Source organism: Corvus brachyrhynchos, unplaced genomic scaffold (genome assembly GCF_000691975.1).
Source record: "Corvus brachyrhynchos isolate BGI_N302 unplaced genomic scaffold, ASM69197v1 scaffold904, whole genome shotgun sequence".
Lineage (NCBI taxonomy): Eukaryota > Metazoa > Chordata > Aves > Passeriformes > Corvidae > Corvus > Corvus brachyrhynchos.
The window spans coordinates 715,594-738,922 of record NW_008237536.1 but is presented as its reverse complement, the minus strand read 5'-3'; the positions used below and the strand labels follow the sequence as shown (position 1 = coordinate 738,922).

The 23,329-nt window shown below is 56.1% G+C and overlaps 2 protein-coding genes across 2 annotated transcripts in view; one reads left to right on the top strand and one right to left on the bottom strand.

The window, feature by feature from the left end:
• Positions 1–21,364, bottom strand: part of NTN1 (netrin 1) — a 123,941-nt gene extending 102,577 nt beyond the window's left edge. The window contains exon 1 of the mRNA XM_008631629.2: positions 21,349–21,364. Within this exon, the coding sequence (XP_008629851.1) occupies positions 21,349–21,364 (16 nt within the window). The remainder of the gene's footprint in view (positions 1–21,348) is intronic.
• Positions 18,923–23,329, top strand: part of PIK3R5 (phosphoinositide-3-kinase regulatory subunit 5) — a 26,323-nt gene continuing 21,916 nt past the window's right edge. The window contains 2 exon segments of the mRNA XM_017731585.1: positions 18,923–19,101; positions 22,532–22,638. Of these exon segments, the coding sequence (XP_017587074.1) occupies positions 22,545–22,638 (94 nt within the window). The 5' untranslated portion in view covers positions 18,923–19,101; positions 22,532–22,544.

The window sequence follows — 23,329 nt, the reverse complement described above, 5'->3', positions numbered from 1 at the left end:
GCGTGGCAGTGACTCACGCGGGTCACTGCAGCAGCAGCCCTGCCCCGAAGGGACCCAAAGGTCACAAGTCGCCTGTTGCTCCCTCAGCTGGGTCTCCGCAGCCCGAGGGAGCTGAGGTGCAGACCCAGGGAAGGCTCTGCTTTGGCAACAGGATGTGGTTTGGGATGTGACAAGCTCAGCAGCGTCACCCCTCCAAGCACCGGGGGCTGGACACGCACCAGCCCCGAGCTGTCCCCGCGCTGCCTCTTGCAGCAGCCCGTGCTGATCGTCGGGCCTGCCAAGGAGCATCTTCCATCAGGTGCTTCTGTGGCCTCCCCGTGTCGCCAGCGTCACCCAGTCAGTGCCCAGCCTGGCCTCGGGCCACGCTCCCTCCCGCACCGGCCTCCCAGAGGATGTTGAGCTGCTTTGGAGGTGAGAGCCCTGAGGGAGGAAAAGGCTCTGCTGATTCAAATCGCTAACGAAAGCGGGAGAAAAGAGCTTTCAGCCCTTTGTTGTCATGTTTGTGACAATCTGGTTGCTGTCACCCAGCGCCGTTAGCTTTGCTAAGGGCTGGTTTCGGGGCTGTGCTGCTCCCGCTGCAGCGAAACTGCTCGGGCAGCTGCAGGCTGGTGCTGCTCCTGCTGCTTGCCCTGATGCTGAACAGCTGCAATTTATTTCGTTTTCCCATTTAGATCAATTTTCTAAATCTTGGTTTGGTGTAAAATCCAGGGGTATGCAGGATGTAGAGGCTTTAATTTTCCTGGGTGTCAGAAAGGTCTGGTTTTGTGTTCGGGCTTTTTTCTCTTGTTCAAAGCACGAACTCGGATGGAGTTGCAAAGCGTTTCCGAAACCTGGTTGCAAAGTGGTTTGGAGCTCTGGGTGCTGCTCAGATTAGAGCTCAAATGCAGAAAGGTGAGAAGATAACAGAGCCCGGCTGTGGTGGTGGCAGCGGTTCCATCCCTCAGTCACGGTGACTGCGTGAGGCCGGAGGGCTCGGGTGATGCTGGGGATGCTCCACGGGTTTCTGAAGGAAGCAGCTGCGCACAGGCGGGGGACGAGGGCTGCTCCAGCCTCGCGGTTTGGTCCTGCTTAATTGAAGTGGGGGGAGCTCAGTGCTCTGCTCTCCCTGGCTCTGTGTGGCCACCCCTGTCCTGCTGCCGGCAGTTCTGCAGCCTGCTCAGGGCAGAGGAAAGGGGATGAGAAGTGTTGGGGGTGCTTATACAGAGGGAGAAAGGGGAGTTCTGGTGTGCATTGGTTGGGTGAGGGGCAGCCCCACATCTCTGGGGCTGTAGGATGGTGCCGCTGCCTTTTCCCTCCTCCCCATGGAGATCAGGGCATCCAGCCGGGACAGAAACCAAACAAAACTGGCCCCGCGTGCCTTTTTGCTGAATGTGGAAATGAAGATGTGGATTTTGCACTAAGAAAGAAGAACTGAGTGCAGTGGGAGGTGCTGGCAGAGAGGAGCAGCGGCTGCTCCAGCAGGATGAGCGCTGGCAGGGCGAGCTGCCCGTGCTGCAGCAGCCCCAGGGCTGAGGGATGCCAACTTCAGCGCTCTGGCTCTGCTGGGGACCAGGGACACCCCAGCGTGGCATGGGGACCTTGCCATGTTGCAGCTCACCCTGGAGGAGTTTCAACTTCTCTTTTCGGGGTGCACGCTGAGCACGGCGGGGCTGCCCATTTTTGCATTATTATCCTGCAAGTGGAAGGTTGTGCCTGAGGGTGTCAGGGGAAAGTGCTCAGGTGAGTCCCCCAGGTGGTTTCGAGCAGTGAGAAGCTCCTTTTGTGTCTGAGCTCTGCTCCCAGCAGCGGTTTGAACTTCCAGGTGGGAGGATGAGGTTTTCATGCAAGCTCTGTCCCCCAACTCCGTGGGCATTGCACTGCCGCCCGGCAGGTCTCCCTCATTGCAGCTCTCTGCACTGCTGGTTCGGGCTGGAAATGTCCTTCCTTGGAGGATGCAATCCGGGCTCGGCGGCTGCAGCTCTTTTCCTCCTCTCTCCAAGACTTCCTTCCGCTTTCCTCAGAGCCTCAGGACCCCCCATCCTTGCCCTGTCTCTCATGTCGGGTGTGAGGACAGGGTCCTACCCATCGAAAGCCATCACCGGGGGCTCCAGGTGACCTCTGCGCCCACCTGCTGTTGGGTCCGGGCTGTTTGGTGACGGGGGTGTGATCCAGTGATATTCCCGGGGACCCAGAGAGCAGCTCCCTGTGCCGCAGCCCGGAGGGGCGGACAGGACCTGTCACCAGTGCTCCCTGCTGGCACCGAGCCCCGTCCGCGGCCTCCTGGGTGGGAGCCCGGGGAGCGGCCGCAGCCCCCGAGCGCCTTTCCCAGCACGGAGACCAAACCCCGCCGTTCCCGTCCTTCTGATCGGTCTTTGGCCGCCAATTAGCACGACGTGAGAACTTGTCTCCCTGCTGACGCGCCCGTGTGACTCCTCAGATGCTTTAATTGCGGTGTTTTCGGCGGCCGGGTGCAATGAAATGTTAATTGTTGTGATTGTGCGCCGGGCGGGAACTGAGAGATGCAGCTCTTTGGCGAAGCCTAATTAGGAAATAGGGACACTGTTGGGAATGGCTCTGCGATGTGATTTTCCTAATGAAAGCCACTGAATAGGCAGCCTTGTCATGAAGAACAGCCTCGCAAGGGCACTGCCAATTGCTCTTCTCTAGTGTTAATTTTGTATTTCCTCCCCATTGTTTCTAATACCCTCTTGGAAAAGCTTGGAGATAAAATGCTTTATTTCCTTGCGCCTCGTATCCTGTTTGGCAAGCGGCGGTTGGAGCATGTGCATCTGGAATACATGAGAGGCCAGGCAGGAGCTCCTTCAGACTTGTTCATCTCTGATTTCAAGCTCTGCCACTGGAAAAAAAAATAAAATAAAGCAACTTCAGCTTGCGGCTGATGGGCTCCCTGGCGGCTGGCGCAGCGGGAGTGCTCGGCCGGGATGGCAGATGTGCGGCTGGAAGGGAGCTGGGTTGTGGAGCCGGAGCAGAGCGATGCTCCGGGAGCGTGGTTTGGGTGGGAGCAGCGCGGGGGTTTTGGAGTTTGGAGTTCCACCACAGCCGTGTTCCCCTCGCTGTGTTGAACCTGCAGGGGCTGAAAGCTCGCCCAGGTTCAGTCTCCGGCTGGTAAAGCCGAGCCTGGAGCCCCGCTCCGGGCCTCCCTCCCCACCTGTGCCGGGCAGGGAAAAGCTCTGCTCTTGTTTTCAGCCAGCAGATGCGAGCGTGAGCCGCTGGCTGAGTTAAAAGGGGAGTAGGAAAGCGCTCCCTGGCTGGCTGGGGTGGTGCCGTGGCGCTGTGACAATCACCAGTGACAATCATCACTGACAATTATCAATGACTCTGGGTGCCGCAGGGGCACTGTTTGTATTTGTAAGAGACGCGGCTGGGCCTTGGCTTCCCCTCAAATGCTCTCTTTCATTGGTCAAAATCCCCCCAGTGCTTGGGCTGAGAGCAGCTTGGGTGCTCCCAAAACGCTGCCGGTGCTTATTTTGGGGTGGGCTGAAGCAGAAGCGAGCAGGGCTGGCATGAGCAGCCCATGTCATGGGCACGGAGGACACGGGGCACCGTTCCCGGTCACGCCGCTCGCGGCTGCCCGACGCTGCTTTGTCTGAGCAGGAAGAGCTCGGCTTCGCCCCGATCTTGTGACTGCCCCAAGCAGCTGCCGGGGGAGGGAATTTTTCATGGTTGTATCCTGCGTCGGAAGGTTTGCGGGCCGCTTCGGGAGGTTTTTCGCTCCCGTGTGTGCCCGTTCCAGCGCAGCGCTGCGGGGACGGGGCACGGCTGCTGCGTGCACGCTTTGGGAGAGGCGCCGCTGCCCTGAGCCTGCAGAAGTGTTTTCCATCCCTTCCACAAAGGCCCATTCTTTGTTGTCTCAAATTAGGATGAAACGCTTCCCCTTTCAGCTGCTTCCCCCATCGCTCTGTGGCTATTTAAACCCCCAGCCCAGAGGCTTCTCGGCAAACAAGCTCCCATCCTTTCAGGTGGCATTTCCCTTTTCTCATTGTTTCTGGCAGTCTGTACATGTGAAACTCCACAAATGGTTCTTCATTCTCGGTGTCTTTGTGTTGATAGAGCTCGTAAATGGGCACACACCGAGTGTGCAGCTGCCCGGGGGAGTCACAGCATCTCTCAGGTGTGGAGGCTTTGCAGTGGGACTCAGGGAATTCCAGCCCGGGAGAGATCCCTGCTGCTCCTCATCCAGCTGTGGGAATCCTGCCTGAGGCTTCCCTGGATCAATTAGCTGGGTTGCAATCAAAGCCAGAGAGGTCAGTGTTCCCAGAGGGCTGCTCATTAACTGGAAATTGTCCATAGGTCGATCTGGTCTCGATGCCAGGGTGTGCTAATCCCTTAGGGAGCTCCAGGGTGAGGAGGAACGGTTGCAAATCCACTTTTATGGCACAGAGAACACCCAGAGCCTGGGAACCCCGTGGCCCTGAGCTGCCAGATCCCGGTGCTGGGTTTAGAAGCGATGGAGGATAGCGAGTGTTAAACAGCATCCCCTGCTCCATGTGGGCTCCAACCAGAGCATCACCATGAGGGGATGTTTTAGGATGAAGGGAACAGCCTCTGGAAATTGAGTTTTTACAGTCACTGTCAGCTCTGCTCCCAGGAGTGTGGCTGGGATGAAGGACTGCTCCTTTTGGGATAAAGGCTCCTGTGCTGGGATGCTCCAGCCCATCCTGGGAGGACCTAGGGGCTGCAAGTTCATGTGCTGCACTCCCTGCTCCTGTGCTGGGTGCCTGCCTGGGGGATGTGGGACTTGCTCTGAGGTCAGGGCTGTGCCAGCCTGGCCAGAGGCTCTTCAGAGCTGGGTTGCTCTTGGTGTCACCTTCAGATGCAGCCCCTCTCCTTGGGCTGTCTCCCCATTTGGAGACTTCCTTCCTTCCCCTCACTGTGATGGGGATTCTGTGGTTGTACCACTCAGAGTGGGGCTCACACCCTCCTGTCAGATTTGGGAATCCCAGCCCCGATTGCCCTTGGCCTGAGGGCAATGGGGACCAGCCAAAAACGTCCCTGCCATCATCTGTCCTTTGTGGTGTCGCAGCCAGCGGTGCTGGGACTAAACTGAAGGGTTTGGGCAACCAAGCCAGGGACTGAAAAGGCTCCTGGGTTCCCAGCAGGGCCTCCACAATGGCAGGAAGCAACTTCTAAAGCTTCCTTTGGATACACAGGGCCTTGGGGGAAAGATTTACTTGCTTGTTTATGCGGGAAGTTAATCTGTTTAGTGGGTTTGGCATTGGAGCTCACAAAAAGTCCTCAGAAATGGTCACGCTGCTCGTTTGTAGGGCTTTGTCTCTCACTTACTTTGTTTCACAGCTGGAGGAGTTAAGCAGAGGCAGAGCCAATTGAAATCTCACGTGTAAACTTGTTTTTCCAAATAGCCAGAAGGAATTAGGATCAGCTCTCCCCTCCCTCATCACCAGGGGGCTGCAGGGGGAGGGCAGTGGGGCAGGGATTGGGGTCCCCTCTGGGAGGGACCCTTGTGCTCTGTGCCACCTTGCTGGGATGGTCCCTGACCCTGTTCAGGCCGGGAGATGTTTTTGCAACAGAAAAACCCCAACAAACCCATACCCCAACAAAACCCAAACGCCAAACAACCCTCCCTGTGAGCCAGGGTAGCAGAGTAAGGAGCCACATGACATTTGGGGGCAGGAAGTCTCGGGAAGGGTTTGGGGAGGCACAGAGAAGCGCTGGCTCAGTGGAACACAGAATGGGTGATGAGAAGTTTTCCTGGTATCGCAGTGTTGGTGTTTCCCTCGCGTTTGATGCTGTCCTGAATGTGACCGTGCCACCCACACGTGACCTGGCACACTGAAAAGGGATTTTCCCCAGGGACCACGGCCAAGGAAGCCCCACGTGCCAGCAGCTGCTGTAGGAAATGCGGGACCCAGGTCCGTGCTGAGCTCCCTCCTGATCCAGACACTTCCTTGGAGCATCTTCAGCTGCCAGGAGTTCATGGGAGGGAGCTCAGCACCTGCTCCGTGTGGGCATGGACCCCGATCCCAGGTGTCCCACAGGCTTTGGGAGGGTTTCCTGCCGAGCATGGAAACACCTGGGGTTTTACCACCTTCACCCCAGGTGAGCGGCCATGAACCCGCACAGCAGGGATGTCCCCTTGCGTCCTGTCCCTGGGGGTGTTGGGAGGAATCCCTGGACGCTGTGGTGTCCTTCACTTCCTTCTCTGGACTTTGGGAAACACCTTTTTTTCCTCTCTAAATTATGCACTTGCTGAATTTTTTATTTTTTCCCCCGTCTCTCCTGTGACACACAGGAACTCCTGTGCCGAGCTTCCACCTTCCCTAAGGAGCAGCCCTGGCATTTCCACCGCATCCCGCTGGTGACACCCAGCTCCTCCCAGGCTGAGACCACACCACGGCTGTCCCCAGCCTAAACCCTCTTGGGATCTCACGTGGAGCCTGGAATTGCCTGTGATGTTGGGTGGAACTTCAGCCTTGCTGTGGTGACAATGACTGGTAGAGGCTAAAATTAACTCTTGCATCATGTGGCCAGGGGTTTTCAGAATTGCTGCCAGGAACAGAAAGAGCATTTCCTCTCTGAAAACCGAGCGCGTAAAACTGGGCTGCTCTTACTCACACCAAATCGGTGTCATTTCTGTTGGCCTTGGGGTTTTTGAGGAGGAAAAGACAGGCTGCTCTTACCCTGGCTGAGTTTTGCCAAACTCACAGAGCCCCGTGAGTGGGCAGGGGTGGGGTGGGGTTGGTGATGTCCTGGGTGGCCTCTCCGTTCCTCTGCATCGCTCCAACTCCTGCTTGAACACAACTGTTGAGTGTCCTGGAGCTGCTCCTGAAGGAGCCTTGGTGGGGTGGGTGAGAGATGAATCTCCCTCCAGGAGGGTGGGAGGTGCTTGGTCAGAGGCACAGGGCAGTTGATCCCAGAATAACCTCGGGTGAGGTTTTGTGCCTGGTCCTGCAAGAGTTGATGGGGATTTTGCTCCTGGCTGAAGAGCCAATGCAACCTTGGTGTGGAAATGAGACCTGTGCTGCCCTGTCCCACACGTCCCAGGCTGTTGGTGTCCCTGGTGTTTGTTCCCAGCCTTCACATGCTCCAATAACTAAATAACGATGCCTTTATTTTCTCTAATTTGTGTTTTCTGCATTATCAGTGCTCTAATGTAGTTCATCAGTGAAATAGTCCCCCAAAACTGACCTTAAGAAGGTTTAAAGTGCCCACTTCACCTTCAAAGGTGGGAATAACTTGGAGCAGAGGTTTTAAAGTGGCGATCGTTGGACCTTCTTGGCCTGGTGGTTTATGGAGAGCTGCTCATTCCAGCCTCTGGCACGCAGATTTTACATCTGGCTTCCCAGAGGTGGAACTCTAGCAAGGAATCCCGGGGGTCTTCAGCAGACAAAATGACCTGTAAAAATGTTGGGTTCTGCTTTGTTTGGTAAGAATTGAACTTGGGCATGAAAGAATTAAAAGCTAAGCTCTGCCTGCAATTTCCATGTTCCCATTATTGCATTATCTGAGCTTCTTACAGGCTTTGAAACATTTGGTTGTGCAACTGCTGGGGAAGGAAGGAAGTGGGATTATTCCTGTTGTGCACGTGGGAAGCAGCTCAGGAGAACAAGGATGGGAGTTGTCTTGCTTAAGGATGGCCTGAAAGAGGCCTAAAAAATTCAACTTAGGCTGCCCTGAGGAGGGGTTCCAGCTGGGTGGGGTGAGCTGCCCTCCACAGCAGGTGCTCTGTGTCTGGAGATGTTAATTTGTTTAATCACCTCAGTTTTGCATAGGTAAAGTTGGAGGCAATGACTCCTGTCCCTGGATAGACCCAGAGTGACCACGGAGCTCTACAGCAGAGCAAAAAGCTCATGGGGTGCTCCAAAGCACTGCATGATTTATTTTTTTTCATTTTACTTTGTGGCTTGGACTCCATCGTTTTTCGGGGCTCAGGATGATAATCCTGAAGTTTCTGGCCTTACTGGCACAGTGGTAAGGAACAAGACACCAGGACTGTGGGCTGCTTTGCCTTTTGCCTTGTGTGGTGTTGGCTGGGCAGAAGCTCACAAAGGTTTCAGGGCTGGACAAGGTCCCTTCCAACCCAAACCATTCCACGATTCTATGAACAAGCTCCTTGTGGAGCACAGCCCTCCACAGCCAGCTCTGGACAATTTAACTCAACCAAATCCTTGTCAAGATCAGTATCTCGTAGGCCAGCAATGGCAGTTTCCTTTAGCTGGTGTTGAGCGTGGACTTTAGTCCCCCAGTGGTTTTCTCCTCTCTGAGCAGCTGCACTTTGGGGAGTTTTTGGAGGGGAACTGGGTTTTCCTGCTTATTCCACTCCTCTGGTGGGGTTGTCCTGCTCAGCAGTGGTGGAACCCGAGTGATGCCTTCTCTTGGGCCATTGCTCTGGGCTCACAGCTCGCTGTTGCTGTGGGTGCAGTGGGAAGTGTGGGAAGGCCTGTCCCAGCCCGAGCTGCTGGACGCTTCCTTGGCAGTGATTTGTACCCAGGGGGAGAGGAGAGGCTGCTCAGGGTGGGGCCAGGGTATGAGCTGCCTGAGGGAAGACCGGAATGGCTCAGAAGGTGAATCTGCCCATCTGTGTGAGCAACCAGCTTAAACCTCTCTGATCTTACCAAGCCTTTCACACAGGCAGCTCCAGCCCTCTGATTCAAGTTACCCCATCTGAAAGGCTGAGGCTGCATTGTCGGTTGAGGAGAATCAGTGGCCACTGGCACCAAATGCAGCCAAATTCTCTTTGTGGTTTATCCCAGAAGAGCAAATGTTCACCATCCCTTGTTTCTTTTTCCCCCCAAACCATCAGGGTGGACGAGGGCCTTGAGTTTCCTTCTCCACCTGCCTGTAGAGCCCCCAGTGAGTTGTGCTGTCCTTGAGGACTTGGTCCCTCTGAGAAAATCAATTTTCCTCATTTGCTGGGGGGATGGAAGCCCTCAGAGATGGCAGCTCCTGTGTGTTGTTCCCTCAGTGACTCCCAGCGAGGTGTGAATTCTGGATGTTGTGTTCTGACCTTGTGACTGTTGGGATGCTCTCCCTGCTAATTAATGCACCTGTAATTCCGGTGCTCATGGATATTCCCTCTAAAAATACCTTGAGGTGTCTCTCTGGTGATGAGCTACAGAAGGACTTGTAAGAAGTGAATGTGATAAGGCCTGAGCCACTCTTGAGCTGTGCTAGAGAAAGCTTCTGGTGATGGGGCTTGTCAAGCCCCCTTGGAGAAGGGAGGCAGGAGATCTTTCCCTCTAAATGGGGATGAGATTTCCATCGTGGCAGCAGAAATCCAGGCTTTTAGGGCTGCAAGGAAAGGAGTGATGCTTGGGTCTCATCCAGACTGGAAAACAGCCCTCATGCTGAGCAGATGGAGCAAACCCTGGCGATGGATGGTGGGAAGAGCCTTCCCTTCAGTTTTTGGCAGCAGTTGGTCAGGATGGAGCTGTTCTTGCAGCATCCAGGTGGGAAGACCCAGCTCCATGAACACACAGGGAGGAGTGGATCTCTTGGCTCCTCTGGCTCTGCTGTTCCCCAGCACCAGACGGTGCTGCCTGAAGGGGAACTGACCCCTCAGACAAGAAGAGAGGGGGCCCCAGGATTGCCTGAGCCCAGCTTACCCACGTGTGCCATCAGTTAGGGGGCACAGAGTCCTTGCTTGGCCCTGGAGCTGCCCTCGGGTGTCTCTCCTCGCCCAGCCCTGCTGGGGTGTCTGACAGCCCAGCGAGCACCAGGGACAGCCTGGTTATTTCTGACCAGATCATCTGTGTGTGGGCTTTATTTCTGTATTTTCTTGCTCATGACTGTTGGGGTTCCTGGAACTGCTCACCCCAAAGCAGGGCCCTGGGCAGCCCCAGCCCCGTTGCGCAGCGTGGCCGGCGCCGTGCGTGTCCCTCGGATGTGGCAGGAGCCTGAAATCCTCCTCAGAATAGGAAAGGGTGCCACAACTTCCCCCTGCCTCCCAGCACTTCTCCTTTTGGCACAGCACACGGAAGGTGGAGTAAGAAGATCTCTGAAATTGCGGAAGTGTGGGTTGCTCTTGGAAACCTGTCCCTGGGCAGAGCCACGGCCTCAGGAGGGGATTTGTGTGGGGATGGATTCGGCTCTGGGCCTGGGGCTCCCTCCTCAGCCGGGAAGTGTTGGAATGCCAGGAGAGCCAGGGGATGGATGGGGGGCTGCAGGCCTCGCTCCGGGGAGGTGCCTTCTCCCATCCTTCCACCCTTGGGAACCGCCATCCCATGTCCTTGCTCGCCCACGGGTTGTTTTAGGTGTTGTGGAATGCTGCCGATTTCCACAGGATTATTCCCACTTTGTGATGATTCTCCTGCGCTGCCAGAGAGGGAGAGCCCTCGCTCAAACCCGAGCTGTGCTCGTGGGGATGCTCCTGGCTGGTCCCTGGGAGCTGCCGGGGCGGGACCGAGGCCGCCAGGGTTTTGGCTGGAATTTTCTTTGACCTCATTTGATTACCGAGCCCTACGTGCTCAGCACTAGGGCAAAACATCCCAGGGAAAGCAGCTTATGCAAAAGCACCCAGAGCCAGTGCATTTCCAGAGACACAAAGGACTTCCCAAGGTCACACCACAGCCCCCGAGCCTGGGAACAACTCCCAGGGCAGCTGAGGGGGGAGAGGAGGAGCAGTTTGAGACATGCTGTGGATGGAGATGGATGAGGGGGGGGTCACCTCGTCCCCGTGGGCTCTGGGGTCCCACAGCAGCACCTCCCCTCCGGGCTGGGCTGGGCACAGGGCTCCTGCTGCAGCTGCCAGGGCTTTGGGGTCTGGGGGAAGGAAGAAGGAGCATCCCCAGTGAGGGGAGCAGCCCAAACCCCCCAGCTCTGCTTCCAGCTGTTCTCCAGCTGTTCAGAGAGGGAGATGCTGGGAGGGGCTGGAGGGAAAGCTGGGAGTGTGTGAGGAGAGGAGGTGCCACCACAGGGAAGTGTCTGTGAGGGTTGGCAGTGGGGACGGACGGACTGGAGCCGTCCTGGGTGGCACAAGAGCTGCTGCAGCCCCTCTGTGCTCTCCCCACATCTCAGGGGGTGGCCCTGACACCTTGGGTGAGTTTCCTTTTCTCCTCTCAGCTTTTCCCATCCCTTTCTCCTGCCAAGGGCACAGTGGAGCAGCAGGCCCATGGCTGGGTCCAGAGCAGAGGCTGCCACCCCAATTCTGCCGAGGAGGGATGGGAAGGGGGGACAATCCATAAATGACAGTCTGGGCTGCCAGGTGTCCCAGTGCAGAGCTGGTGTTCCTGGGAATTGGGCTTTTCCTGCTTGAGCTTTCCTGCAGGAGGACTGGATACCAAACCATGGAATATCCACACCCATACAATCCCCAGAGGTGAGGGGTTGGTGGCCCTGGTCAGGAGCCTCTGGCCAGTCCTGTGGGTGTCACTGACACCCCCCAGCATGCAGAGGGCCATGATTCAGATCAGCGGCTGCTCTGCTCCACTCAGCTGAAATGGCCAAGCCCAGGGGATGGACATGTTTGATTTGGGGGGTTTTGGAGTATTTTCAGGCTTTGCTTTGGGGTTTCTGGTGTGAGAAGCTGTGGCTCAGCCTCTGAGGCTCTCAGATTCTGCAGCTTCGTGTCTGAGAGGTTCAGCATGGAGAGCACCTCCCTGGGGATGCCTCACCTGGAACTGGGGGGTCTGGAAGTCAAGGCAAAGCCACAAGTGCTCCCTCCATCCTGTGTGACAGCGGAGGCCGTGGCAGTGCTGCTGCAGGGCCGCATCTCCAGCTCCCAGTGTCCCCAGTGTTTGTGTCGGGCTGCTTGGAGCACGTTTGGTCCCACACAGGCAGAGCAGCTCTGCCACGGTGTCACACAGTTCTTGCACTGCCTGGACACCGCTTCTTGTGTCCAGGTTGCTGCTGGAACTGCTGAACTTGTAAGAGGATGCCTTCATTGGGATGGGATGGGGGCTCATGGTCTGTAGCACCCAGGGACAAATGCTGGATCCTTTGATGCAGACTTAACCCCAGATCTCTTGGGTCCCAGCAGGCAAAGCCATTCTGGGCTTGTACACAGGACTGAACCCCCTTCCCAAGCCAAAGGCAGGGCGTGAATGCGCTCAGAGCTGTCCCTGCCTCCTGCAGCCCCGAGCAGCCCTGCCAAGGCACCGTGGGCTGGGTGCCAGTGGGGACTGGTGGGACTGGTCTGGCGTGGGCCCCTCAGAGCCGGGTCCTTCTCTGCCAGGTGATGCCTTGCTCTGGGGGTGAGGAGCTCCTCCAGCTTGGGGGGTATCCTAAAGCCCTGTGTTTCAAAGAGTTTGTTGGGGATTTTTTCCCTTCCCCAGCTCGAGCTGTAACCGCCGCGCTTGGGATAAGCACTTTGAAGCCTTAATTGCAATTATGAATCTTCCTCTGTTCCCAGGTCTCCCCTAATTGGCTTCCTGTGCAAACTTCCAAAGCTGGTAAAAACAAAACTGCTGTTTTTGTGAGGGAGCTGCTGGCGTGAGAGTCCCGAGCCCAAATAAAGCCGGGCTCAGCCGGGCCCTGTGCGCTGCTGTGCCCAGATGCTCACAAGGGTGGCATTATATCAGACCTAAGCTGATTTACATGCTTGCATTTGCAAAGTGCTAATCTAGTGGGATTTTTTTTTTTTCTTTCCCCCTCCTCTCTTTTTCTTTTCAGCCCCCTCTAATCTCCTGCTCTCCCTGCCAGGTTCCCAGCTCCTTTGGCTGGAATAGGCCCCAGCTAAATCCTTTATCTGTCTGTTTGGCAGCCCTGGGTGCAGTAGTTAGCAAACGAGTGACACTTTTCCTGGCTCATTAATTAGATTTACTGAGCTGAGTGCTCGCTGCAGCAGCAAGAGTCTGGACAAGGCAGTTCTGTATTTTGTTTCTTAGAAATTTGGGGTTTAAAAAAAAAAAACCGCACTTCCAATGCAGTTCTGGTCCCAGTGGCCAAATCCACAGCTCCCCTGCTTGCACTGCTGCTGGGAACACGTGGTTTTCTCGTGTGCAGCTTTATTTCTGCAATTTGCTGCTGCATGGGCACTTCTGGCTGTGTGTCATTGTTTTGCTGCCCAGAAAGTTTGAGGATGGGTGGCTGGGTCCTGTGTTGGGTGCCCGTGGCAGGATGTCTTGGTTAAGGCAAGTGGTTCTTGTGGGTTAGAAATAACCTCGGTGAAGTATTGGGATGTTTTTATCTGTTATAAAAATGCTCTTCAGCATGTCCTGCTCTGCCAGCTTTGCATGCCAGGTTTATAAATGGGGTTGGGAAGGTTACAGGAGGAGATAAAAGTGAGAGGATGGAAGAAAATTCTGGTTCAGCTTTACCTGAGGGACTGTGCTGAGCAGGAGCCTCTGCCCCTCCTGTTGGAGGGGAAACTGAGGCACGGAGAGGTCTCACCAAACTCTGGGCTTTGATTGTGGACTCGTGGCTGGAAGCACTGGACACCACCAGCTTGTGTTGGGTTTGCCTGGGGGCTGAGCAGTCTGGGAGGGTGACGAGTGTTGGGGCCTTGTCACCCCCTGGGACACCCTGGGGATGCTCCTGGTGCTGCTGGGTTACAGCTTGAGCTGGGGAAGGGAAAATCCCCAACAGACTCTGTGAAACAGGGAGCTTTAGGATACCCCCCAAGCTGGGAGAACACCAGGCTGCTGCACGAGCCCAGCCAACCGCGGGCAAGTCCCTAATTTCGGTTTTAGGCGTTTATGCCACCAAAGTGCCTCGCACACGAGGAGCTCGAACACCGCCCGTCAGGGTGTGCGGAGACAGAGCTGCCGCAGTTCCTGGAAGGAGTTTTGCAGGCGCAGAGCTGGGGGAGGAGAGCTGAGGTATCTGCGAGATGTCACAGAGCTGTGACCAGAAGCACTTTGCACTTCACCCCCGTGAGAGGTGCCCTCCCCGAGCAGCAGCGGCTGCTCCTCCGCCGCGGACCCACCGCCGGCACAGGCGAGCTGCCGCTAATTGGCTGCGCCGAAAGGCACAGGGGCCAGGCCGCTTAATTAGCCGGGTCTTTATACCTCCTCTGTTAATTTGGAGAGTGCGGGATATTCCCGGAGGGAGCTGGGCTTCCCGGGAGGGGACCCCCCATCAGCTCGCGGCATCTTTTGATCCCTGCCGGCAGGGAGCCGGGAGCTGCGGCTGGGAGCCGCCAGCCTGAACTCCGGCAAATAACCCCGCAGCTATTTGGAGTGAACATTTTGGAGTTTAAAAGCACGGAAATAACTTGAGGTCTCCCCGGAGGTAAGTGAGAAGGGGAATAAGTTGCTGCCAGCCCGGAAGTGATGAGGTGGGAAGTCGGGATCTGTCCCGAGCCTCCCTCTGTGCTGGCAGAGTGATCTCACCTGGCTCAACCTGTGCTGTTTCTACTTTTAGAAAATTAAATCTTAAAGAAAGACAGTCCAGGCGCAGAAACATCCCCAAGTGTGCAGCTGAACCCAGGTGTGATCTGAGCTGTGAGTGCTGCAGGTTAAAATAGAAAAGGTGGAGAAGCTGAGAAAAGCACAGGATAATTGTGGTGACTGGATTTTACAGCAGCTCTGAGGGGGAAATGCTCAGCGTTTAGGGTGCCCTCGGGATCACAGAATCCCAGGATGGGCCAGGCTGGAAGGGATCCCAGGGGCCCAGCTCCAGCAGGGCCATCCCAGAGCTCAGGGCACAGGATGGTGTCCAGGCAGCTCTGGAATATCCCCCGGGAGGACACTCCAGCCCTCTCTGGTCTCTGCTCAGGGCTGGGCACTGCCTGGGGCAGAAGTTCTGCCTCGTGTGCAGGGGAATTGCTGGGAAGGTCCCCCCTCTGACCCAGGTGTTTCACCTGCCCTTACATGGGGTTAAAGCCTTGTTCCCGATCCCAGGAAGCCCCCAGTGTTTCCATAGGGAGCAGAAATGAGTGGTAGTGACTGGGGAGTCTTGGAGACACAGGAGCACAGTCAGAGTCTGGGGCTTTGGCTGTCTCAGGGATGCTGCAAGAGGACAAACCAGCACAGGAGCATCCTTGGGGGCAGCTTCCCACGCGGGTACCACTGGTCCCAGGGAGAGCTGGCCAGCTGGGGGCTTGCTCTTTGCCGTGGGAATCCAAACTAGTGTGAGGAGCAAAATGTCTCCTTTGATCAGGAATGAGAAGTTTCATTTTTTTCTGGCTTGATTTTTGCTTTTTGAATCACAGTCAGGTGACGGCAAACGCTGTTTTGAAATGATGAGTTGCAAGGTTTTGTTCTGAGTCCTTGAAACCCCCTCTCTCCAGGTCTCTCCTTGTGCACCCTCTGGGCAGATGCATCTTGTTGGAATCCTCTCCATCCACTGAGGAATTCCCTCACCTCAGAGCAGTTTCTGTTATTTTGTTCTTTTTGCTGAGTCTCTTGCAGCCCTGGTTTTGCTCCTCCTGTGATTCAGTTTGCTGCTTTGGTTGAACCCTGGGGACAACTTAATCCTAAATTTCAGGTCAAGCATCTCCATTATCATCAAGGCTGCTCCTGAGGCTGCCTCCTGTGCTGACCTGCAGGAGGGACGTGGCAAAGGTGGCCCCTTGGCAGCTGGTCCGTGATGCTGGGAGCCCCCACGGGCTCGTTTCACCCTGGGAGTGCTGCGAGTGCTGCTGCTGACGCTACAGCAACATCTCTGTGACTTATCAGCTCGGGGAGAGCAGATCCCTGAGCGAAGGACAGCTGAGGGGGGCAGTGCTGGGACCCTGCTCCTGCCATGTTGCATTTTTTTCTTTCAGTGGAGCCTTTATCTCCAAATCTCCCAAACAAAGGCGGTTACACTTTGGAGCTGTTGATGTTTGCTTGCACGTCTTGGGTTTATTTTTTTGGCATTCACAGAGCCTTCACCTCCCGAGCCCAGCCTTAAGCTCCGGCTGCTAATGCAGGTAATCTTGGGGCTGGGACTTGGGAAATCCCATTAAATAACTCCCCTTTGCAGCGACACCAGGGCTTGGATGGAGGGCTTAGAGTGGAGCTGACTCGTCTTAGGCTTTTCTGAGCCTCCTGCGGGTTTCCTGCTCTGATCCCGGAGCCGGCGCTGCTCGGGGCCGGCTGAGCGGGGCCAGGCTGTGCTGGGAGGGGCTGGGGCGATAAAACCACTCGTGGCTGGCGAGCAGAGCGCTGCCGCCGCGGGCTCCGCTGCCCTCCCACCGCGGGTTCGCTGCTGAGCCCCGGAGCCTGTCCCGGCTGCGGCTCCGCAGAGGGGTCGCAGCTCAGGGCGGTCCCACACCAGGGCCACCCCTCCCCTGGCTGTGCTCAGGGCGGGGGATTTGGGCGGTTTTGGGTGGCGTTGCTCGGGGTTACGCGATGCTGAGCGCTGCCGGTGTCACACGTGCGGTTGTTTTGTCCCTCTCTCCGTCCCCTCCCCGGGTCTTGCTGCCTCAGAGCTCGCTGGGCTCGCCCTCCCCTGCGAGCGAAGAACCGGAGGGACCCTGAGCAAGAAAAACCAGTCCTGCCTGGTCTGGGGAGAGGCTGTGTCTGGATTTGGGATCTTGCCTCTGCCTGGCACCCAGGGCACACAGCTGTCCCCACCTCCAGGTTTTAGCTGGGGTTTGACCCCTCAGGGCTGGGTTTGCTGGTGAAGACAAAGGATTGGACACAGCTGATGACCAGAGGCCGCTCATTTCAGGCAGACGGCAGAGCACTTCCCTTATTTCTGCCTCTCCTGGATGTTATTTTCCCCTTTGCTTGGATGATGCTCCATCCTTCACTTGCGGAGTGTTTTTAAGCGCCTTCCTAAGCTGGAGACCTTCCCCGTCTGACTGCAGATCTTTCTTTCTGCCACATCCTGGTGCTCTGTGGCCGTGGTCAGCTCGACAGCCGGAGCAGCACAGAACTGACCACCCAGACGTGCAGTTGTTAGGTCAGGCTTCACTTCCCTGCTGTCTGACAGGGATCTGGCCGTGCCCTGGCCGTGGACTGACCGTGGCCACCGTTGTGCCTTCCCACAGAGCCATCTGCTTCTGGGAATGGGAACTCTGAGCTAATTTGGGCTTCTTTGTGCAAAGCAGCATCTCAGGGCTTAGATCTGTGGCTGGGCTCCTCCACTGCAGCTCTGCCATGAGCTGGGGGATGTTGGGGATGTTGCATTTGGTGGAGAAGGACAGGCAGGGCACAGTGCCCATGGTGGGTATCCCCCACAGGGGCTGAGCAGCCCCAGGTCCGTGGCTCACAGAGCTGTGTGACTGTAGCTGGTGGCAGTTTGGATGAATCACAGCTCACCTTTCAGTTCCTCGGGCTGCGCTCTGCCCCCCTTCCTGCACTGCTGCCAAGGACAGCCCCAGCCCCAGGGGTTGGGCACTGTGCATGCCCAGCTGGCACTTGGGGGAGCAGGAATCCAACTCTGGGTGTAAAACCTGGGTGCTGCTTGGCCCCTGTTGAGTCACGTTCTGGAAGAGCTGTTTGACACTCACAGGACTCCGAAACTGCTCTTGCACGTTGGGTGCTTTCCCTGCCCCGTGCTGGGAGCCTCTCCTCCAGCCCAGTTCTCAGAGCCAGCGAGAACAGGGAGGGATCTCTGGCTCTGAGGGAGCTCTGCACTTGTGGCTCTTTGAGATCTCTCAATTCTCACATTTTTGGTGTAAATGAGGCTTTGCAGCTCAGAAGGGCTGCTGGGGCAGGGCTTGGTCCTGTTCTTTCTCTCTGGGAGCTGCCAGGCTGGTACCTCTCCTCTTCCCAAAACGCCATTTCCCACTCATAAATGAGGATTTAGGTTCCTCCTGTGAGCAGTGGGATGTCCTGTGTCATTCCTGCCCCTCAGCACCGTTATCCCACAGGCACAGGTGCTCTTGTTCTTCCAGAAGCAGATTTTCTTCTTGTGCCAGGACTTTTAGCTTCTGCTGTGAGATGAAATCAGTGCCTAAACCTCTCTTTCCCATTTCCCTTCCAAGCACGGCAGTTTGCTCAGAATCCTGCATTATGTGCCAATCCCAGAGCAGTTTTAAGGTTGATATATATATTTATATCATATATATGATTCATAAGGTTCATATCTCGCCTTGTTGCTCATCTATTCCATCACAGCTTTCTACATGTGCATGTCAAGCTGTCCCAGAGTTGGGGACCAATTGCTGTGAAAATCTTCCTTTCAGAGCTGTCCAAGTCATTTGGCTCCTCACTTTATGGACAAGCAAAGGGGAAGTCCCATGGGGTGTCCAGGCACTGCTCTGATTGACTCCCGAAGAAATCAGACCTTGGGACAATTTTTTCTGTCCTAATCCTTGCTCTTGGGTGTCTGTCACCACCTGGGAGCAGGAGTGATGCTCCCAGCAAGCCAACACTGCTTGGATAGGTGAGGTGAGTGCAGGTGGATCTGCAGAGGTGGGAGCGGTGACACATCCGTGGATTTCCCTTGTGTTCCCCTCTGTGGCCTTGTCAGGGGCTGCTTTCGGTCAGTTTGTCCCTGGTCAGGATTCAGGGCTTGGTCTGGGTTTTGGGAGTGACTCTCTGCGTTCCTTCTCTGCTGCCTCCTCCCTGTTGGCTCAGGGCGTGGGGACTCCCTGGGGGTGAGGGTTTGCAGCCCAAGGAGAGGCTGTCCCTCCCGGTCCCTGCTATGGCTCGGTGCGTCCTTATCCGCAGCGTCACAGCAGCCTCTGCCCCCGCTCAGCGGGACAGGAACCCGGCCCTATAAGGAGCCGTGCGGTGCCGGGGGTTGGCATGGCACGGCCTCCTCTGCAGGCACCCCGGGAGGATGTTTGTCAAACCAGCTGCTCCTGGATCATCTGATACCCTGCCTTGGTGTGGTTTGAGCGAGCACCTTATCGCCCTCATCTCCCGCTCTGTGCAGAGCTCTCACTCGGCTGATAAACACCCCGAGGCTGAAGATTTTCTTGAAAATCGCAGCTTTCTCCCCGCACTGCCCCGTGTTCTACAAAGGCTTCCTCCAGCTGCTCCCTCCCTCGCTCTGGGTTTCTATCTTTGGTTCCTGTATGAGGTGGAGGTGCAGGGGAGGCAGTAAAATCTTGCAAGCAAAGAGTTGAAACCCAAGATTTTCCTCTGTAATCTAAGAAAAACGTGGTTTCACTGGAGGAGCAGGTACCAGGCGTGTGCTGCTCCACTGCCTGGCACAGCTCCGAATCCAGCTCTTCCTCTGCAGCGAGGACGCATCTCCCAAAGCTCCTGTGCTGCCCCTTTGGAGGATGAACTGGAGGAGGCAGGAAGCTGAGGTGGAGCTCGAAGGAGGTGATGACCCTGCTGGGGAGCTCGTGTGAGGATCTTGCCTTGAAAAGAGCTCTGGGTAGGATCCCTTTGCTTTAAACCAAATTTAGGGATTTTCCTTCTGGCGCAGCATCAGCCCAAGCTCCTGTTTCCTTCAGCCTCATCAGGCCTCTCGTTCTGATCCCACCAGTGCCCAAAGCCCTCCAGCAGCATCGATCCAGGTGCTGAGCCACATCCTGGCACCAACCCAGTTGAGGCATCTCTGTCCCTCCACCCGCTGCCGCTGTCCCCAAACCTGGGCAGCGCGTTCAGAGCTGCTCCTGAGGGCCAAGGGCCTTGTTTTTCCTCTGCTGTTTCCTGCCCAGAATGCTCAGCCTCAGAACAATCGGGGCAGGAAAGGGCGTTGTCCCATCCCCGAGGGTACCTGGGGGCTTCCCCCAGCGCCGGTGGAGCGGTGGCTGCTTCCCCGCTGCAGGATCCCCCCTGGAAAGGTCTTTGCCAGGTCCTTTCCTGCCCCCGGCATCTCAGGGAGATGTTGCTGGGATTTGCTGTCCTGGGAGGGGAAATCTCAGCTTGTTTCAGGTCTGCCTGGGTTTGCTCACCTGGAGGAGTGGATTTTGGAGCGTTTGCTGCCTGGGGTGGTGCCTCCCCAGGGCATCATGGTGGAGCCCCCCAGGCTCCAGGGATTTGCTCCAGGGGGGGTGGGAGGTGTCCTGGGAGGGGGGTCTGACCCTCTTCACCCCTTGATTTCGGAACACCCACTTTGGACTTGATCTTGGAGCCCTTCCCTCTGTTCCAACCTCCCGGGGGCTGTCCTGGGCTCCAGCACTGCAGAAGGAGCTCCGAGAAGTCCTTTGAGTGTTGAGGATGGGACTCAGGTGCACCTCAATACAAGCACAGGGTTTTTCCTTGCTGGAAAGGCAGCTCTGAGCCCTGTCCCAGGCATGTCAGAGCTGCTGATGTCACCTTGGCTGCTGAGGGACCTTCTGCTCCTGGGCGTGGAGCAGATCCTGAGCAGGAGAAAAGCCCTGGGAGGGAAGGGTTCCAGGGCACTGAGGGCAGCTGGGGGAACCCCAGTGGGTCCCAGCGGAGTGGAAAGTCCCCGTCAGGGAGCTGTGGTACCCCAAGGGCTTCCCGTGACCTCCGGTGCCTTCCCAGCTCAGCAGGTAAAGACGTGTTTTTGTTGGTAACTTTTTTTCATACTATTTAAAAACTTTTTTTTTTTTACACAAATTTTTTGCCTCAAGCACAACAAGGGAAAATGTAAAACCAGTGATCAGCAAGTTCCCACTTCCCACCAAGGGGTAAATGTTTACCAGTTTGGTGTTAATTAACAGAAATATTTAATTCGTCTGATCACCTTTGTGACTGTGACCCACAGAGATGAATGAGGTTTAACTAAGCAATCTTGGATGGAAATTCCCCAGGGATCTGGCACCCGTGCAAGGACAGTTGCACAAATGATCTTAGGATACTTCCCAAGCTGAGCTTTAGTGTGCTGGGCCTTTTCTCGCTCACTTTAATCAGTGCTTTTTTGGAAAATGATTATAAATTAATTATTGTAAATTGCCCTTTTGGGCACTCACAACTTCAGAGGGGATGGGTTCAACCTTGCCCCGAGCCCTGACATTGGGAATTGTTGGGCATCTGTTGAAAATGGGACAAAACCTTGAGGCTTTGGGTTTCTCTCAGGACATGGGGCTCTTAAAACCAGCTGTTGTCCCTGCTCTGTGGAGAGAGCTGTGCCACCACTGGGGCGATGTCACGTGAAGGTGCTCAGCACCCTCATAAAAAACACAGCATTTTCCAAACCCTTGACCTCAGCACTTGTTTTCCTTGGTGTTCTCGAGATGCTTAACAAGGGCTCCTGAAGGTCAGATTATGTTCTCCAGAACTGTCCCCTGCCCTGTCATCGTGCTCAGCGTGGGTGGCAAGGACAGGGGACAGCTGGGGGAAGACGCGGCAGGAAAGGTTGCAGGGTTTCTGCTCGGCTGCGGTGGACAAAGAGAGGCCTTTCCCACGGAAAATGCTTCCATAAGCACTGCCCTGGGAGAGGAGGTTTAGGTTCACGTGTGGTCCATGGCACAGCAGGAAAAAACCACCCAAAGAGCACGTTTTGTGGTCTGAAAGTTATGGTGATATCTTGGGTGTATTTTATTTTAAACTCCCTGCCTGTTGTGTGCTGAGACACGGGGGAAGGGATGGTGGGCTTGGTGTGGGGTGAGGAGCCCGTTCCCCTCTGAGGACCAAGCTGTGCCGAAACCGAGCTGTTTTTTGAGCTGAGTGTTGCAAAGGTGCCTGTGAGTCACTCTGGGCTCTTACTCACCCCTTTCTCCTGCCATAAGCACGACTGAGGTGCTGGGCTGCGATTTCCCCGCTCCTTCGCGCGGCTCCAGAACGTTCCTCGCGTTCCTCAGATGAAAGTCCTGGTGCAGAGCCCAATTCCAGGCTTTGGCAGGGGTCCATGAGAGGAGGAAACCATGAGCCTCTCTGGGGTGAAGGGGAGCGCGTGCACCGGGCAGGTCAGTGGTGCTCAGGGCGTGTTTGCTGTCACCTCCGGGGAGCTGCTGGTGGATCCAGCGCAGGGGCAGGGCTGGAGGTGGCTCCCTGTGTTCTCAGGGAGCTCCAGCAGCCAGGCACAGCGCTCCTGAGCCCTTCTGGGGGAGTTGCTGGCAATGCAGGGTGGGTGGAGGTGGCTGTGCTGAGTGCCAGGGCAGGGAGGGCTGTGGAGCCTCTGGCGGGGTCACAGCGGCTCCTGCTGTGGGTGGGTGGGGCTGTGATGGGCACAGCCACTGCTGGGTGCTGGCACCAAATGTTGGCCAAGTGAGCAGAGAACTGAGCATTCTGGGGTGGCTTTGGGAATTATGTGGGTGTGTGGCAGAGGCGCTGTGCAGGGTGAAAGCAAAGGCTGCCTCGCAGGTGGTTTTGTACCATTGGCAGCTTTTATTGCTTCTTCCTGGATTGTTTTTGTGCATTTGTGTTGCTTCTAAACGAGAGGCAAAGAGTCTGTAGGATGGACCCATGCCTGTGCTTTGGGACAGGGGGACAGCTGCCCCAGGACTGCAGGGGAGGAGGGAATGTCCACCTGGTCACCTCTGATTGCTCAGATCAGGAACAGCGGAGCAGTGACCCTGGGAAGCAGCTCTAATGTTCCTGCTGTCCCAGGCAGATGGATACGGGTTGGGTGGGATAAACCCTTCCTCCCCTGCTTGGGCTCTGCCAGCCAAGGTTCAGGTTGCACCCTGGGCCCTGGAGGAGAGGTGGGATGTGACAGAGCTGCAATCACAATTTCACAATGTCCTCGCTGGGCTCACGTCCCCTCGGTGTTTCCCACCATTGCCACAGGGGCACGTGGACCTTTCCTTCGTGTCGGCTGTGTGGCAGCAAGGGGACAGTTCTGGAGCCTTCCCTGGCCACTTGGGGTGGGTTTGTGACCATCACCAGTGGACATTGGAGCTGTCAAGGGCAATCCTTTATTGACTCTCCTCCTTCTTTCCTCTTTAATTCAGGAGATGAATTAAAATGCAGCACACCACGTGCACGGAGGACAGGATCTACCACGCACTGGAAAGGTGTCTCCACGGGCTTAGCAGGGACGCTGTGTCCAGATGGGCTGGTAGGTGACCTGTTAACCACGGACTTCTCTCTCTGTGATCCACCAGGTCCCCTGGTAGGGTGTCCCACCCAGGACTCTCTCTGGGTAAGAGGGAACTGCTGGTGCTGCTGGAGGCTTTACAGAGTCACAGGTAGCCTCCAACCTGGTCGGTCTTCCCGGACATTTTGTTGGAATAGGAAGATGTCCCAAGACCCCAAACAGGTCATGTCAGGTCTGACCCGTGTAAGGACTCAGCAGGGCAGTCGTGCGTGCTGCCAGCTGTCCCTGAGTGAGCTGGGAGCGGAGAAGGCTTTGTTCAGCAGAGGAGAGGCTCCTTTGTGCAATCAGCCAGCCCTGCCTCGGATGCTCGGGCCCCCAGGCCAGGGGTGTGCTCTGTGCTGCATTGTCACACACGGCACAGAGATGTTGTTATCAGTTTAACCCTGGCTCAGATACTGTGCTGGCCATAAAGAGCTGAGCCTTGGTCAGGGGGCTGTGAAGGGATTGGGGCTGACGTGGTGAGGGCAGAGCAGCAACGAGCAGAAATAATTTTTGAATGTCGTTTTGACCTTTCTGCCTCATAGCTGTGTCTGTGAGCTGTGACTGAATCCCTGCCAAACCCTCTTGTGGATGAAGGAATTGGGGGCTGTCAGACTCTGATCCCTTTTTTGTCTGTCAGTTCTTTCAAACCTTCCTGCTTTTCTTTTTCCCT